The sequence below is a fragment of the Crassostrea angulata genome, chromosome 1 (assembly GCF_025612915.1).
Source record: "Crassostrea angulata isolate pt1a10 chromosome 1, ASM2561291v2, whole genome shotgun sequence".
Lineage (NCBI taxonomy): Eukaryota > Metazoa > Mollusca > Bivalvia > Ostreida > Ostreidae > Magallana > Magallana angulata.
In genome coordinates this window covers 34934805-34952100 of record NC_069111.1, presented here as the reverse complement: position 1 = coordinate 34952100, position 17296 = coordinate 34934805, and the positions used below count along the sequence as shown (strand labels likewise).

General features: G+C 30.3%; 1 protein-coding gene across 3 annotated transcripts; it reads right to left on the bottom strand.

Moving 5' to 3' along the window:
• Nucleotides 1-155: 155 nt before the first annotated feature.
• Nucleotides 156-16390, bottom strand: LOC128185210 (uncharacterized). Of its 3 annotated transcripts, none has more exons than XM_052854865.1 (36): nucleotides 15997-16390; nucleotides 15307-15537; nucleotides 14444-14518; nucleotides 14063-14149; nucleotides 13788-13964; nucleotides 13495-13637; nucleotides 12391-12436; nucleotides 12044-12271; nucleotides 11740-11814; nucleotides 11570-11638; nucleotides 10999-11088; nucleotides 9780-9883; nucleotides 9583-9628; nucleotides 9217-9444; nucleotides 8460-8534; nucleotides 8001-8066; nucleotides 7833-7922; nucleotides 7452-7540; nucleotides 7104-7155; nucleotides 6586-6816; nucleotides 6254-6328; nucleotides 6094-6156; nucleotides 5888-5968; nucleotides 5695-5774; nucleotides 5530-5593; nucleotides 5205-5438; nucleotides 4985-5059; nucleotides 4803-4859; nucleotides 4138-4218; nucleotides 3925-4028; nucleotides 3738-3789; nucleotides 3346-3576; nucleotides 3168-3242; nucleotides 3015-3080; nucleotides 2774-2851; nucleotides 156-1964 (listed from the first exon to the last, which is right to left on the bottom strand). In XM_052854865.1, exons 1-36 carry the CDS (start codon nucleotides 16066-16068, stop codon nucleotides 1830-1832), a joined length of 3825 nt encoding a protein of 1274 aa, XP_052710825.1. In that variant the 5' UTR covers nucleotides 16069-16390; the 3' UTR covers nucleotides 156-1829. The 3 variants fall into 3 exon arrangements, with proteins under 3 accessions (XP_052710825.1, XP_052710835.1, XP_052710829.1); XM_052854875.1 differs by having other exon boundaries at nucleotides 15307-15470; XM_052854869.1 differs by lacking the exon at nucleotides 6094-6156.
• Nucleotides 16391-17296: the final 906 nt, after the last annotated feature.

Here is a 17296-nt window from a genome sequence, read left to right as displayed (position 1 = left end):
AAATCACATTCGTTCGAATCATTACATAATGTTTTTTCTATAAAGCACGTCTCTTTAAAAGATTTCATCTAAAGGTTTATAAAGTATTAACAAAAGATTTTTTTTTTAATTTTGTCAATATTTTTTAATCAAAATAAAAAAAATAAAACGTCACATTGCATTACTGGACAGGTTTTAATAAATAATAATAAAATGCATCTATTAATGCCAATTTTTAACCTACAGCCAATACATATTTTCACTTCCATATAAATGATGAATGATAATGAAGAGCAAATGTCCTTCTTTGAATAACCAAATTATGTTTAAATATGATTCTTTAATGATCTATAAAATAAAAATGTTGGTGTAGCATGCCACCTTAAGAAATGACATATATTTTAAACAACTTATGACAGCACATAACAGGTTTAAAATTACATCATGTGACTTAAAAACTTGATTTGTAATTTCAAACAAATTTCACTAAATGGCTATCAAATGCCCAACGCAGTGCAGGCAATAAAAGATATGGCAATCATTGATAATTTTACTAAACTTAAGAAGATTATATGATTGAATTTATTCCTCGCTTTCTATGCTAAATTCGTATTATATTCACACCATAAAAATATCAATAATAAATAGAACAATTATAATAATACAGACATAGGAGTGTTCGAAGGCACATGCGAATTAATTACCTTTGTTGTCTAGATATGCCAAACAATTTTAATGAAGTATCAAACAGCATACAGTTTAAAATGCTGATTATGGGTTGACTATTAATTTTCGATGAGTCTCATAAGTTTCATGTATATTGTATCCACCCGTTTCCTATTCTACCAACAGTTAACAAAATAAAGCGTATGTATACTACATAAACACCAATAAATTCTGAATGTTTTGACTTAAATGACTATATTTCAATGACTATCTGATTTACTATTGACCTAAACATGAAAATTCCATTGGCTGAAAGTGTAAGGTTTTTTTTTTAATCATATTACGTCTGTGGCAGAAAAAATAGGTTTACTAGCTTCGGCGGCTATGTTGTGTGAACAACTGCCAAGATTTCTTCATGTAACCAATTTCGACTTGTCATCTATAATCGACATTTCCACGCTGATGTTTTTTTATGATGAGTAAGCATTTGTTAACGTCTTCTTTGATTTAAATTTTCGATATCGTTTATATTTTCTCCTTTTTATGCAAGACTTGCATAATATTTGTGGTTGAAAGGAAAGATCCATTTGACCTGCAAAATGGTCGCCAAGGGTAAAAATCAGAGGGAAAATATAGGTACGCATTCTATGAAATCTACTGAAAGGTTAACCATCATTTAAATAAGATGGTATAAAATAACATTTTCTTGGAATTTTTATTTCATGAACTCGCTTAGATATGTATCATGACATTTCACAGCATATTCTTTTCCCTTATTCTTTTATTTTTCCTCATAACACAAAATGTTACCAGCTGATTCAAAACTAAAAAGAGAAAAACACTATTATCAATATTTTTACCAAAAAAACACTAGAGATAAGTATGGGCCAGCTAAAAGGAGAAAATGTACTCGATTATAATATGGTTATATTTTTTTTTAAAAATACATGTGCGTATAAAGAACATTTGTTCTTTGTATGCAGCAGAGACAATAATTACACTTTCACTAAATAAGTACAACGTGTCTCTAACAACTAAGCAACCTTCAATTTATTTTTACCATTTTATTAAATCTTAAAACAAAATTCAAAAAAATCAATTATACAATTTAAAAAAATAAAACCTTATGTGACACACTTTAATTAGCTTATAAATAAACAATTGCAAATCAATGTGTACGTCATTTATAAATCATCGTCAAAACTGCCGATTTCCAGAGATTCCTCGTGGTCTCTTGTACCATTCACCATTCTTTCGTTTGGACTAATTTTCGTTGATGCCTTTTTGCTCAAAATAGAGCACACAGTCAATTCAAAAATCTGAAGAAAATAAATATCCTATAAATTTATTTCGAAAAAAAAGTCGATGTCTTTAGACACACAAAACGTTTCATCATGTAAAATCAAACACGTATATAACAGACCTTTTAGTCTAGTGTTATACAAATATATCATAATAGAGGCTCAAAATTAGTGGATCACTTTTATTTTACTTTATAAAGTTTTGGATTCGGTCTTAGAATACAAAAGTAAATGGACGTGGATATTCAAGCATGACATTCAAAATTAAAGGGTATGCATATGAAAAGGGATGAAGAATATATCACTGTATCTTTTAACTATGGCTAGCAAAACTAAGTCTAGGAAATCTGTCTTGGTGGAATCAGCAAAGAGAGATAAACTAATTAAGCTTATGCATTGTACATATATGTATGCTATTACTGACTACTAGTATATGGCCTCAAGATCCTACTCTCTTAAAAGGGTGTCTTGATTGTCGACTTGCGAACACGTTCAGGGTTCAATATTTAAAAAAAAATCACCATATACATAGTCAATTTAAGATAAGCTCTTTGATTTCTATGATAATCGATGTATGCAGACAGCGAATAAATAAGAATTGCTTTTAAGTAAACGGAATTTTTTAGTTTTATAGCTCGTATTACATTTTGAAGGAGCCATTGTAAACAGAGATTTAAGTACTTGTGACAGGACTGTTTCAGTTGAGATCAGTTAATATAGATTTTGAGAAGTTTAAATCAAATTCAATTCATGACAATGATAAAGTGGTCACTTTAGGTAACATTTGTGAGTTTTAACTGCATGTAAAATCATTGATGCATACTCACATGAGAACAAACATTCACTACAAGATAAGCCACCAAAGTTCCTGAAGCGTGAAACAGCAAGTATGAATTCCGGCATACCTAAAGAAAATACACTTTCATTTAAGGAATATACCATAGTGAATGACTTTGAACAGGAGTCAGGCTAAGATCATATAATTTTCTTAATCTAAAATAATTTTAAATTTTTCAAATTATTCATTTAGGTAATTAATAAGGAAACTAGTTTTTTGTTATCACATACCTCTTGTTTAAAACTATAGTAAAGTGAAGATAAACAGACCGGACCCGGTCCACATAAGCAATAACCCTGTTAATAGACAAAGAATTAGTAGCTAATTTATGTAATCTATAGATCTGACGCTCTTTCATTTTGAATGAAAACATGCAAACGTACCAAATGAAGAATTGTTGATGAAAAAGACAACGTGGTGACATCCGATGCTATCCAGATTATTCGCATTAGGATGCTCTGTAAATTACAATTTTACAATTTATATACATTAGAATTTCATATGGCAAACAAAAATTGTTTTATTTTTAATTTCCATGAACGGAAAAAAATAAACTCTTACCATGATTAGGAGGGTTTTGTTCATTTTTATCACTGCAAGCAATTCAAGACCATGACAAGCAATATCCACTGGTACTAAGGCCATATGAGAGTACATAAGACCCATTGACATTGTACCGTAATTCAAATTTCCAATATGCATTGAATGTAATGTGTCAATGAGATCCGTATGTATGTATCCAGGGCTCAGGCCCATCAATATTAAACCTATCCAGAACAGAAGACGTATGATCTATGTAGAAAAAAAAAGAACAAAACGCTACAGAGATTCCATAACATGATTATTTTCAAAAATACTTCAAGCTTTATCTTGATGTTCAAAAATACTTTAAGCTTCATCTTGATGTGGTTATAGTTAGCCAATCTTCAATTTTGTTAAGGTTTCATACTTACTAGCATTAAACATAAAATTACAAAGAATACAGTATTCATCTTCGAAGACTTTCTGAAAAGCAAAGCAATAAATGTGTTTGAGAAAAATCTGTACCACTGCAAAAGTAAATAATACCGTAATAATAATCATTTAATGGTAAACAAAAGGTATTTTATTTGATTCAAACATGATAAATCGCCGACTCACAGACTGCTGTACAAACGTCCAAATGCAGAACGAAACGCTCCGTTAGATACCGATATATCTCCAAGATACGAGTACAATCGATCAAGCATAATGATACTTAAAACCTGTAATATTAAATTAATTTATTCACATCAAGCTGTCAGACCGTTTTCATCTAATACATGAAGGAAAATCAATTATTAATGAGAATGATAAACTCATAGATATACTTACACTTATTATAATTTGAAGAACTAAATATGAAACGTAAACAGCAGCAATGTCGAAGACTAAACCCACATTTGTATCGCAAAACTGAAAGAAAATATTCAGGCGTTTAATTGCAATTAGTTCTCTTAAAGTTGGAGACGAACAAGTAATGGTTTTTTTGTTAATATGTTCTGATTTTGTTATATATTTTAACAGAACTGTTGCTGCATAGTTGGTTGCGCTTCTGATGTCCTAGCTTGTCTTCATAATTGATGCTCTAGCTTAGAACAATTTACAAAACAAATCATAGGTTCCACATGCAGTAATGTTACAAATGAATTTGCTAAATATTTAATTACGCAATGATGAGAAAATTTGCAGATAATTATATTAAACAAAGCCATTGCAACTCAAAAGAAATTAAACAATATTAGGAAGTCAAGCATGTATATGTCAAGGAAAAATCAAGAAAACATTAATCATCTAAATAAAATAAACACACTAGCTTTAGAGTAAATTACAAAACAATTACATGTAATGCTGTCGTTCGCATATGCTATCTAAAACGTGATGGTGAAAACATTTTGCCTATATTCATATGTAACAAAACTGTTGTAATTTGAAATGAATCAAACAATAACAAGGAGTCCAGCAATTCAATGGTAAGGGAGAATAATACAATACATTACCGATGAAAATTTCGTCGAACTATAATGTGAAAAGAATCTGTCGTAGCAATTGTAAGCCTGAAATAAAAGAATCCAGCGTCAGCTATAAATAAAGTAATCGATAAATAGTTATTAACATTATTTATGGGAGAATTACGCTCAATTTCAAAACCTCTTTTTCTCACAATACAGTGTTTATTTACCAAATCCAACAAATATGAAGACTGTGTTATCAAAACAATATATCCTCCCAGAAGAACAAACAAGATGGTAATCATCTAAAATAAATTATTATTAGGCATGTTAATACCATCTACATCAGGATAAAACCGTCATTTTACAACGACTGAATTTTATTTTGATATAACATTTTTTTATTCAAAATTAACACAATCTCGCTTAAATACTTTAAACACAGCTTACAATATAAATAAAAAATGAGCGTGTGTGTAATCCAAAACATATGACAGCAACCCTGGAGAATAATGTGAGCGGTATCAGCGACATCAATGTGTAGGTAAGAGCATTAAGAAGGTCTTGCATGTCATAGCGATGTTTTTCAAAAGCATTCAAATCCTGCTGCACAAATTGATCGAATGGATAAAAGTTTACAAAGTATAGGGTGTATACTGCAATGCAGTAGGAAGCGTCAACAACCTGTAAAGAAAAAAGAATATGGAAAAAAACCGGATATTTTTTATTGACTAACGAATTTGCAACGTACTTGCAAGCTCTGTTTTATACTTACGATACCAAGCCATTGCACAGCTTTGAACGAACTTTGAACTTTTACTTCAGAGATTTTTGCTTTCCTATATTAAAATTCATATGAAGAGGATTTTGTATGCACATTTTCACAAAAAAAAAGTTAAGTGCTTAGATAGAATGACTTTGCAAACGGGACATAACTCACAGAATCTTTAGGACTCCTTTGTTTTCCTCGTCTTTCATTAGTATAGGATAAACTCGGTCTACGAGGATGACGTATATTGTCTATGAGAACAAAGTAATAGTTCGTAATATTTGAGAAAACATAAGCACCGTCTCATTGAAAAAGAATATATTACCTTTTCAAAATTTCAAAATGTTTGTTTTCATGCTCTTACATTTAAGATAAGGTGAATGGTAAGAAAAGTCATCTTGATTGCCTCCATGCTGTGCACATCTCCTTTACAACTATCACAGAACTAAACAACAGAAATACGATCAATGGTACATAAAAAGTACTAAATAAATAAAACGGGTAAAAAAAATTGGAATTAATTTCAGATACGAACTCATGGGTTTCTTTTGTTTTTATACATTCATCTACCTGTTTCCATGTAACAATATCTTCGGTGTAATATGACGATTCACGTTGAACGCAAGTGTATGTCTTTACAATAAAGATATGTATTAATAAAACGTTTCTTCAAATGTAAATAATAACAGTATACATGTATATGAAGTTTTTAACAAATTTTTCAACTTACCAAGTTCAACAGAAACGATGACAGTATTAACATTGCCAATTCTCCAACTATATATGCAAGGTAACTGACAACAAACTAAAACAATTTTTTTTTCAATAACAGAATGTAAAACCAGCATAATTAGCAAATATATTGACGAATTCAATCCAGTGATATGTCCAATCGCTTAAAAAACGCTGAAAATTTAGATATTTCAAAGCTAAATATATTATCCAAATATCCTCATTTTGTGTGTCTTTTAATAAATCCATTTAAGATCGGACAAAAATATTATAGCAAACTCTAAACAATGGTTATTGAACACAATAGCTTGTCTATATTACATTACTTACAAGAAACGAAGCTTGGAGTTTGCCAATTAAGAGTATTAACCACAGAAGCAGTGGACGGAGAATGATGGAAATGGGAATAATGGCCATTAGAGTATACGTCAATCCATTCATGAGGTATTGCATATTCAAGCCATGATATGTAAACCTCCCTAAAAACTGCTGAAGGTATGCTGGGTAAATTTTCTCAAAGAAATATGCGTATGTTGCTATTCCAATTGCAATCTCATAAACCTGCGTTAAAAAAAAAAAGTGTTAAGCATTAAATTACAGTTTGATGATAGCAAGCAATCTGTCCATTTCACTGTAGAAACATTATCCATCTAGACATTTTTATGATTTATCTAATATTTTATTATTTACTCTGATATTTTATTTGTCTATAATTCACATTACATTTAATAACAATGAATATTTGGCTAGTTCATAAAATATTGTGAAAATTATATATATATATATATATATATATATATATATATATATATATATATATATATATATATATATATATATACCCATACCAGTGTAAATACTGTCAGAGATTCAATGAAAATTTTTGGGTTGCTGATAACCCTGAAAAATAAAATAGAATCGGTAATATATAGGTTCATACTGTTAAATCAGACATAAGGAGGTTTGATGGTAAACAAATCGCCGATCGGATCTACCTTTATCTTTTTAACGAGATAATATGGCAATAACACTTTATTAAAGACATAAAACCCCATTTGTTTAATTTTAAATTTTTGCAAATTCCAAAGATTTTTAAACAGAGATTGGCATAATGTCAAGTAACTGCGAACATTTAGTCTTGCGTCAAATGTTTTTTTCGGGTTGGTATTCTTAAATAAAATGATCTGATAATATACCCGATATATATCCGCTTAAAATGCCGCATACATATTGTTTCTGAAAACAATTTCCGGTGCAATTTCCAACAAAGAGCCATAGAGAAAAACTGGAGAGAAAAAAAATCGCAAAACAATTGTCAAAATCAAAACTTTAAAACTTATTTACTCTAATCATTTGAATATATGCTATGATAATTAAAAGAAAGTACATACATATGTACATTAATATCTGCGTAAGATGCAATCACCTACCTCTCATAAATATTTGTTGTTGCAAAAATATCTGTTCGTTGATTTGATTTAAATTCATGTCACAAAAACTATTTAGATATCTAAATAATATTGTCATTTTAAAGAATACTTTACAGTAAGAAGATAATTAAGATATATTTTTATTACCTGCAGTGAGAGGGATGCCAGTGTAAATGACCAAAATAACCAAATTTCCCTCGCAGTACTAATCCAAAGATCAGTCTGGCCACTGCAGAGCTTGAAACAGAACGGGAAAGTTGAATATAAATAATGATACTGTTCTGCTCTACTAGAGATCCGATAAATTCTACTCACAAAGTTTAAGTCATCTTTATCGGAGGAAAAATTGCACTGTCCGACACCCTCGATGCAGCAATAGATCTACGAAACAATTGATATTATTTCATCGTCATAAAACTTACAAGTTTAATAAGTCAAACCGTGTGGTTCCGTCATGTAAATCCTGGAATTGATCAGGCAAGTTATTTCATTAGTAAGCACGCATAGTGGTATTACAACAGTTGATAAAAATTTAATTTAGCTTAATGAGGCAAAAAACAAAAACGGTATAGACGTGTAGAATGACACCGGGAGCAGTTAATCTATAAGAAAAAATATAGCCTGTATACATGTTGTCATTGTCGACAATATTTAAATCTTATTCCTTTTTCAATTTATTTTGCTTTTAATTACCAAAACAGCTATCATTGTTATCTATGATTGATTTGGTTTTGAAATATGTATACAGTGTTAAACTGTAGATAATTTACTTACCATCTTAAGAGGAACCACAATCATAAACAAAGATACAATATGTGGCAGTAGTAGGAATGTCTGAAATCCAAAACTCTAAAAAAAAAAAAAAGAAGTAATAATTCATTTATCGATACTAATATCCGTCAATGTTTTTTTTATCAAAAGCAGTCTATATATATATATATATATATATATATATATATATATATATATATATATATATATATATATATATATATATATATATATATAATAAAAAATAACAGAAAGCCGAATCAAAACTCTACCGGTTTCATTATAATCTTCAGGAGTTTCTTTCAAAAACTCCTGAAGATTATAATGAAACCGGTAGAGTTTTGATTCGGCTTTCTGTTATTTTTTATTATTTAATAATGTGTGGATTAACTTTACTCATTTTGGATTATATATATATATATATATATATATATATATATATATATATATATATATATATATATATATATATATATATATATATACTGTAGATTCTTTATTTTACGCGAGTACTTAATTCTGCAATCCTTCTGTTTTGTACAAAAACTTAAAGATATATAATCGCGAATACGGAACTTTTATTACAGTTCCTTATTGTTCTCAACTCTCAGAAAATAAAAGCGAGATTTTAAAATCCACGAGGGGTGCTTCTCGCGATTTTACGCGGATATTAATTCATCGCATATAATTCGGAATCTACAGTAATTATTAATTTATATATTTACGGTTTTATATTTCAATCATTTATTATTCAACTCACACTTGTCAGAAGAAATGGTTTTTCAAGATAAACTCCAACAAATAAGACGATCTGCAGCAGTGTTGTAAGAATTAGGGTGACTATCATTAAAATGTATGAGGTATCCCTGATATCTCCTATGTTTCCCAAGCTGTCTGATATCCCATGTAACGTGCTTGATATCTTGGTATAGGCGTTCAGGTCATACCTTACCACAAGAAGTCCACAAAGGAAAACTGTACTGAATACCTTTATCCAAAACAAATTGCGTGTCAATATTCAAGGATATGATAATCATTAATATGAATTTATTCAAATGGAGTGTTAAAAAGACATTTTTCTTTGATGTTTTTTTTCTATTAGGACTCATTCAGTATTATTGGTTACCATTGTGAAAACTCCTACTCCTATATTGGCAGCAACAAGTGGTTTCCTAACAAAAAAAATGTACAATAGTCATTTAAAACCTGGTAAAGCATCTTTATAAACTTTTTCATTATTATTTCATTACTTCATACTGTTGATAGGCAACATAATTTATGAAACACTTTACTGGATGTTTTTTTAATATTCTGATACGCTACCTTTTTATTTTTAGAAGTAAAAAATGTAGAAATCCTACAGTCTGTTTTTCTTTCCCTGTATTGATAGATTTGAATAATCTATCAGCCATTGCTAAATGTGATATCTGTGAATGATAGTTCTGAATTTTGAATTTTTATGGTAAAAAAACAAAAGCAATTTACATCCGTTTACATTTCAACAGTCAATTTTGAAGCACAGTCAATGCTGTTGATATTCTTTGTCAGTTGGAAAATACAGTCCTAATAACAATGCACAATGTTTGAATAAGAAAAAAGACGCACCATTTTGATATTAAAACGTTCGCATGTACAAGAGCTATGTAAGTGACTGGAGAATGAGCTGATCCTACCCTCTCGGATTTGCAAGAGTAAACGTTCAACTTTAAATTGAGTACTGTGAACTCATATTTATTCGTGTGAGTTAATGCTCGTTGGTAGCCAAAATTATCGAAGTGTGCTGGAGACATAGTAATTTCTTTGTTAGCAGCATCGGGACAATTTTCATAGATATCAATCAGTTGCTTGTAGAGAAGTTCGTAAAGATGTAAATTCGCGGTCAGGCATTTGTCCCTCACTAACAATAATGAGTTCACAGTAAATTGGGACCCTTCCAAACATACATATGCATGTAACACTCTGTTTGATACATACTCAGTATACCCTGACCCATTTAGTGAAAATTTGATAAAACGTTGAATAAATAAATGAATAAATAATAATATTAGAGAGAAGCAGTTTCATTCTATTATACACTTCTTGATCAAATATAAAAACCCAACAAAATAAGTTGTCTGTTCTTGAAATAAAAAGTTTTAGGATTTTTTAAAAATAAAGGTTCGGTGTACATGTAGTGAGTAAATATTCGTGTGCACTAATGACCATGTTTTGAACATTGCTTAACGACCAGTGATGTCTGAGAAAACATGCTTCAGTAGTTCAGTAGAAGTAGCGAAATCCTGATTCATCTTAAAAAACTTTTTTGTTTTTATTTCTTACATTACCTTTTTATGATATGGAAATTTTGGCCGTACTAACGATCACTTTCCAATAAGGTAATAAAACTGTATTGCTTGTACTCATCGTTAATAAAGATTTGTCTACTTAAATTTAATACAACCTTTTAAATATGATGAACAATTTAATAAAGTAGTTTCGACTCCAGATAACAATTGTAGGATGGCGGGTTGACAGTGTAAAAGTATCCTAAATATATTTGTACCTTTATTGCCAAATGGAGGAGAAAAAATCCAAATGCCAACCAGATGTTTCGAGCTGCTCTAAGCCAAATTCCTTGGGTGTTGTTGCACAACTAAACGTATAATGGAAGAAAAAAAATTGTCCAATACTAATAGTGCAAAAAACGCTGCAACTAAACGGTGGTGTTCCTCATATAAACACTAGATATGTAGTTTCAAATATATTTCTTAGGTAATTAGAGGAATTCGAACAGTTGAAAAAGAGAAAAGAACGTTAGATCTATATTCTTTTGAACTTCAAATACAGTCCTGGTTCAATGCTTCGTGTGGTTACGTATTTTGTAGACTCTCATTAGCTTATAGATAGGGAAACATCAATGCACTTTGATAAAAATGTTAAAAGTGCGTAGGAATCTTCCCTTTTTTCAATGAGTAAACAACTTTTTTGATAATTGGCATTGCCCATTCCTTCAATCAAATCATATTATACTAATTCCGTACTTTTAGACTTCTGTTAGGCAGACGTTTGACACGGTATACACCATTTTGAAAATATCTATATAATTATACGTATATAGAATATGTATAAGGTACCTTATCAGCGCTGTCGGTATTAGAAAAATGACAGTAATAGCTTTCCTTTCCCGTTATACAGCAATAAAGCTGAAGAGAAAAAAATATTAAAGAAAGTCGATGCAAAAATAATACATTTGATAAATCTTCATCGGGATATTGTGAAAGTTTGTACAATCTTACACTCTTACCATTCTTATTAAAAAGGTGAAAAATATGAAAATGATGATTTCAACCAACAGCAAGAAAAACTCTGCTATTATGTACTGAAAATCAAATGACAAATGAATAAATAATTTGAAGAAAAAACATAATGCGGAATAATACATACAAAACAGTAATTAAAAATTAAATCAAATAAAATAATGCTGCTAAATCATTGTGCGATCATTAAATTCATATTTTACTGTTTATGCATGACTAGTATAAATTCAACATTTTATCTGTTGCTTTAATTGATAAAAACTGAACAACATGAGTGAGTATCATATATACCGCTATCATCAAGATTCCACTTTTACGGTTAACTGCTGCAAAATTTAGAAATTTCAGACCCATTGAAACTGCTAAAACACATAGAAATGTATGGGTGAGAACGTGTTCTAAATATCCCATTGATAGGCCGTCCTTCCACAGATTGTAAATCACATCCTGTAGATAGTAGTCCCTCAACCAGCTATGGGACAAAATTAAAACAGATACCGCCAGTGAAACTTCATAGACCTAGATAAAAGATTACTTTAATGATATGTACATTGTATATTTTAGCATTAGTCGATCAAAATATGTAATTTTATTTCAAGATGGTGTTTACTTCATGAATATCAATCTAATCTGCTTACCAAATCGATTGACTTTAAAAGGGTTGAGAACCACACAAGTTTATTTCTAAAACAAATTAAACAATTTATTATATAAAATACTTTTATTTTGGAATTTCCAATATAAACTTTGCAATTTTCAACAATATATATATTTTTTTAAATTCGCACTCTCGGAACCTAAATATTGGTAAAAAAAAAATAATAAAGACCTCTTTCTTCGAATTTCAAACATAAATTTAATTTTTTTTTTGAAAATTTTAACTATGACTCTGAACCTCTTCTTCAGGGTATGGTTATCATCTTAAACAGTTGTACATTGCAAAGTAAAATACATGTATCTCATGTTAGGAGGGCAATTTCATTATTAAAGCTGGTTGTTATCAAATAACTATAATACTTATTAATAGGATATTCCAATATTTAAGTTTATAAAAAAAAATTGAAAATATAAAATGTTTTGAGTTGGAAACTCAAAACATTTAGTAGAAAGAGCCAAGATGACTGAAGCTTAATTTAAGCATGAAATGTTGCGATAACGAATGGTGTTCAAAATCAAAAGTCCACATGAAAAATACAAATCAGAGCAGAGCAAAGATAGACCTCTACAAAAAGAGGGAAGATCAGGTGCCATGCTCTGCTTACCGGTCACACCTGCTGTGTGTTTTGTCGTAATGGTGGAAAACGGAAAATTCCGTATACAATTCGATGATTAAGTATGGCCTAACAATAAGCATGAAATTTAATAAAAATATTTAACGTTAATGTTGCTTTTTGAAAAAAAAGCCATTGACTAATAAACATTCTTTTTCACTTACTTTTTTGTAATCAGCAAGGAATATTAATCTTTTCTATGAAAATGATAGTTATATTGTGCGGGACAAAGGTGTTATACCGGGTCAGAAACGAAAGAGAATAGTTACCAAACCACTGTGGTCAGTTTGTTAGTAGCAATGAAGAACAATTACTTCAAATGAAAAATTTTCAATACTTTAGGAAATGATACAATTTTTGGCATTTATCAATTAACTTTTACTTTATATTGCTGACTTGTGTTTTTTTTTTATTTAATTGATAGTACAATGCGTAATATTCTTGAAAAGTAAGTTAAGTAAATGTATTTACCTTTTCCAAATAGTTGACGATTTTTTGTATAACTCTCCAAGGATTCCATTTCTACATTTGTACAATTCGTTGTGATTTTCTTCTTTACTGTGCTTGAGTTCTGCAACTCTAAAGAAGTACTCAGTGATCGCTAGACAAACGACCTATCAGACAAAATTGCCAAAGGTTTAGTATAAGACAAATATTATATTCAAAAAGATTGTAAAATTACAAAAGTCTTAAAGTTTGTAAAATTAGTTTTAAGCAAAATGAATTAATATAAGCCAAACACCCAAGGTAGAAATTGTACAAACACTGGTGACGATGTTGATAGAAATGACAGCTACGTAGTAGCCGCCATAGGTTGAAGTAAAATGCTTGATCTTGTCTAAACATCCAGTATTGTAGAAGCATCCGTAGGGGCCGTTCTGTAAGTTCCAATACACAGTGCTGGTCTCTGGTAGTTTTCCAGAGACACCACAGCAACTTAGCTATGAAAAAAATAAAAATACGATTGGTGGATATTAAGTCAACAATGTGAACGGGAATATGAAAGCTGACAACTCTATTTATTCACTGGATTTTTTACCTTTTCAAATAAAGTTCTCCACTCGTTTTCAAAAGCAAATTCGTGTGCTGTTTCGAAGCCTTTAGTCATAGTTGAGTTGTCTGCACTCTGATTAAATTTTTATTAATTACAGTGATCATTATTTAAACATCAAAATTATTATAATCATCTAATGATAGAAGATTTATATAACAACTGTGATTATATTTCTAGGTAATATACCCTTCAGACGAGAGAAGTTAATAAATTCTGTAATTAAGTATATGCCACTTGTTTTTTTAACAAGTTTTCATACCCTAATTAAATGAACGTGACAAAAATATATCAAATTCCATTAACTGCATGTTATATCTAAACAATTCCATACCTTGAAATTTTAAATAAAACATCATATGACTTTACCTCATGTACTATCCACGATATTAAAGAGAGATACACTGTTTCGATGATCATCAAAGCTGAGTGTCCAATGGCATGCTATTTGGGTTTTTTTTTTTTCAAATAAGAAAACGTAAAAGTATTATAACATTTTGAATTTACGACCAAACTAAATTTCTGAATGTGATATGATTAAATGTGAAACGTGAAAGTTTATATACATTGGTGTAAAAAAGTAATAACAATACTACTAGTGTATGAAGTTCCGAGCACAACAGAGGTTAAGATCTAGTGAAAGATTCTAGAGAATCTTTTAGTGCTAAACCTATTATGGCGACATGATTTATTTGATCTTAATTTTCTTTTCCCCGTTCTTTATAACAATAAGAGAAGTATATAGAAAGGTAAACATATTTTTGACATACGACTGGAAATCCCACAAAAAAGTACGCCCGATACCTTTGTTCAATTTAATATTATTTCAAAGGAGAGATAGAGAACATTTTATATTCCGTTTTAGAGAGATTGTTGGAATTATGGGTGTATTCAATTTGTTAAAATAGGAAACAATCCCAAAATTTGTATCTGGTTTCCTTCATACACGTTTTCCTTTAAAAAATGACATTTAATAACACAACTTCTCATTGTGTTATCTTAAATCAAGCCTCGGTCCAGACTTAACTGTTATAAAGAATCATTGAAAGAATTAATATCTCAGTGTTTAGAAATCTTTAGGCTCCTTTTATTTACTAGATCTTGACCTTAAACACGCATTTTTTACAATTTGAAAGTATGCTTGTAACACAAAAAAAGATTTAAAAATATGAAGTGGTTTGTGGTCATTATTAAAAAATCGGAGCATTTTCTTTGCTTGATCAAAATCTTACCGCTAGAAGCAACCACTTTGATCTCCGGACTATGATTATCAGACCAACTCCCCCAACAATGGCATACAGAATCAGAAACGGCATCAGTGAGTAGACCAGAAACATCAATGTCGATCCCAACGGCAGCAGTCCAAGGGGCATGTAATCCAGTATTTTCACAATATCTTTTTCCAAGTAAAAAAGTTCAAACCTCATTACGAAACCGCCAATAACATATCCAATTGTCAGTGCCTTTAGAAAAGAAGTACATCATCATCATCATCATCATCATCATCATATGTAATAATGGTACATGTATAAGTAAATGTTTGTTTTACTCTTTGGTGGATGTTATTAATAATTTTGCTATTCATGTATAGCCAGCCACGCGCCCTACACCTTGATACCAAATAGTTTTCCTTTCGTCGTCAAAGAAAACGCTGGTTTCTTTATTTTATTTTATTTTTATATAAAGTGAACCAATACTTTTACTTTTGCATTGAAAATATTCGTAAACGGAATTCTACAGTGGTCCTTGCATATTAACTTAAGACTAAATGACTATAGTTTTCAGAGTTGAATTCGGTAAGTTCGTTGTTGATGTATTAAGTACATTTAATTCTAAGGCAATCCAATCAAAAATATTGAAGTAGAACCAATTGTATATTTATCAGGAATGGAGAATCAAAATTCGTTGTTTGGTAGTCTTACCCGAATTATCATTGTACAGATGAAGATGGTAGTTGTCGGTTTGGTAAAAAGAGGTTCCTTGGAGATGGCCATGATGTCCTCCTTAAATTCAGACTAGACGATGTTATAAACTGATTATAACTAGATCCTTGATTTTCCTTTTCTTAGTATATACGAACAATTGATGATTCCACGGAATACAAAATTGAATAAAAGAGCGGTTTTGCGACTTCCTTCTCTTCCTTGCGATCCTTCTGTGGTCAATCAAAAATGATTATTGTACGGTGAATACACATCTTTCACGTGAACGTTTGTGTATAAATGTAATCAAAGATAATATTTGGTTTCACGTCCATAAACAACCCATCCATTTATTTGAACATGATTAAAATACCTGTAAAAAAAGCAAGCTACTACGGAGGTTTCTTCGGGTAAATAGTTCATGTAAAATAGTTCATGCAATTCTGCAGTCTGTTCATCGCTTGCAAGTCAATTTTGAAATCTAAGTTAATTTAACCCATTTTCATTGCACGCAAATTTTTTGTCTGGGGAGAATGCATTTTGTATTTTTTGGGGTTCTTTGTTGTTGTTCCTTATTTTGCATCCTTAGTACAAACTTGCAGACTGCTCTATGATCAGTCACTCATTCCTTTACAAAAAGCAACTACGACAAGCAACCTTTAATTTTGTTTTACTAGACCTTAATAAGTTTCCGTAGTTTATATTCAACGACTTTGTGTCGGCCTTTAAAAATCAGAAAAATAACGATCATTTTAAATGTGTCCTGTATCAAGATGTTAAAAACATGTATTGTTTTCGGTAGGTCGTGTCCTCTTGAAAGACACCGCATTCTCGGTCACAGAGGAATATAACTGATCGCCACGATAGGTGTCTTGTAGATAATGTCCAAGTTCGCCAAAACATCCAACTACTCGAATCCTGTTATTTAAAATTCGTTCATTTACACTGTAATTACGTATGTTATAGAAAATTTGCATTGTGTGTTGCAAACTTTCAAGAATAATTGTTTTTAAGATTTTCAACTCGAAGAATGTAAGATTGCATCGATTTCAGGACGCCATTCAGAGAGGGCACGTTATAATGATGATAGACACGCATCATCGTTTTTTGAAAGTTGAAAGGGGTAGGAATAAACCAAACACACACACAAAATATCTATTCAATTCATCAAACCTAAATCAGGGGTTAGGAGAACGGTTTCCATGTATCTTTAAATCTTAAATAATTTGATTTTTTTTTATATTTCTGATACACAGTAACTGTAATAGCTGGTCAAACAACCGTCTTATTCACTCGCTAT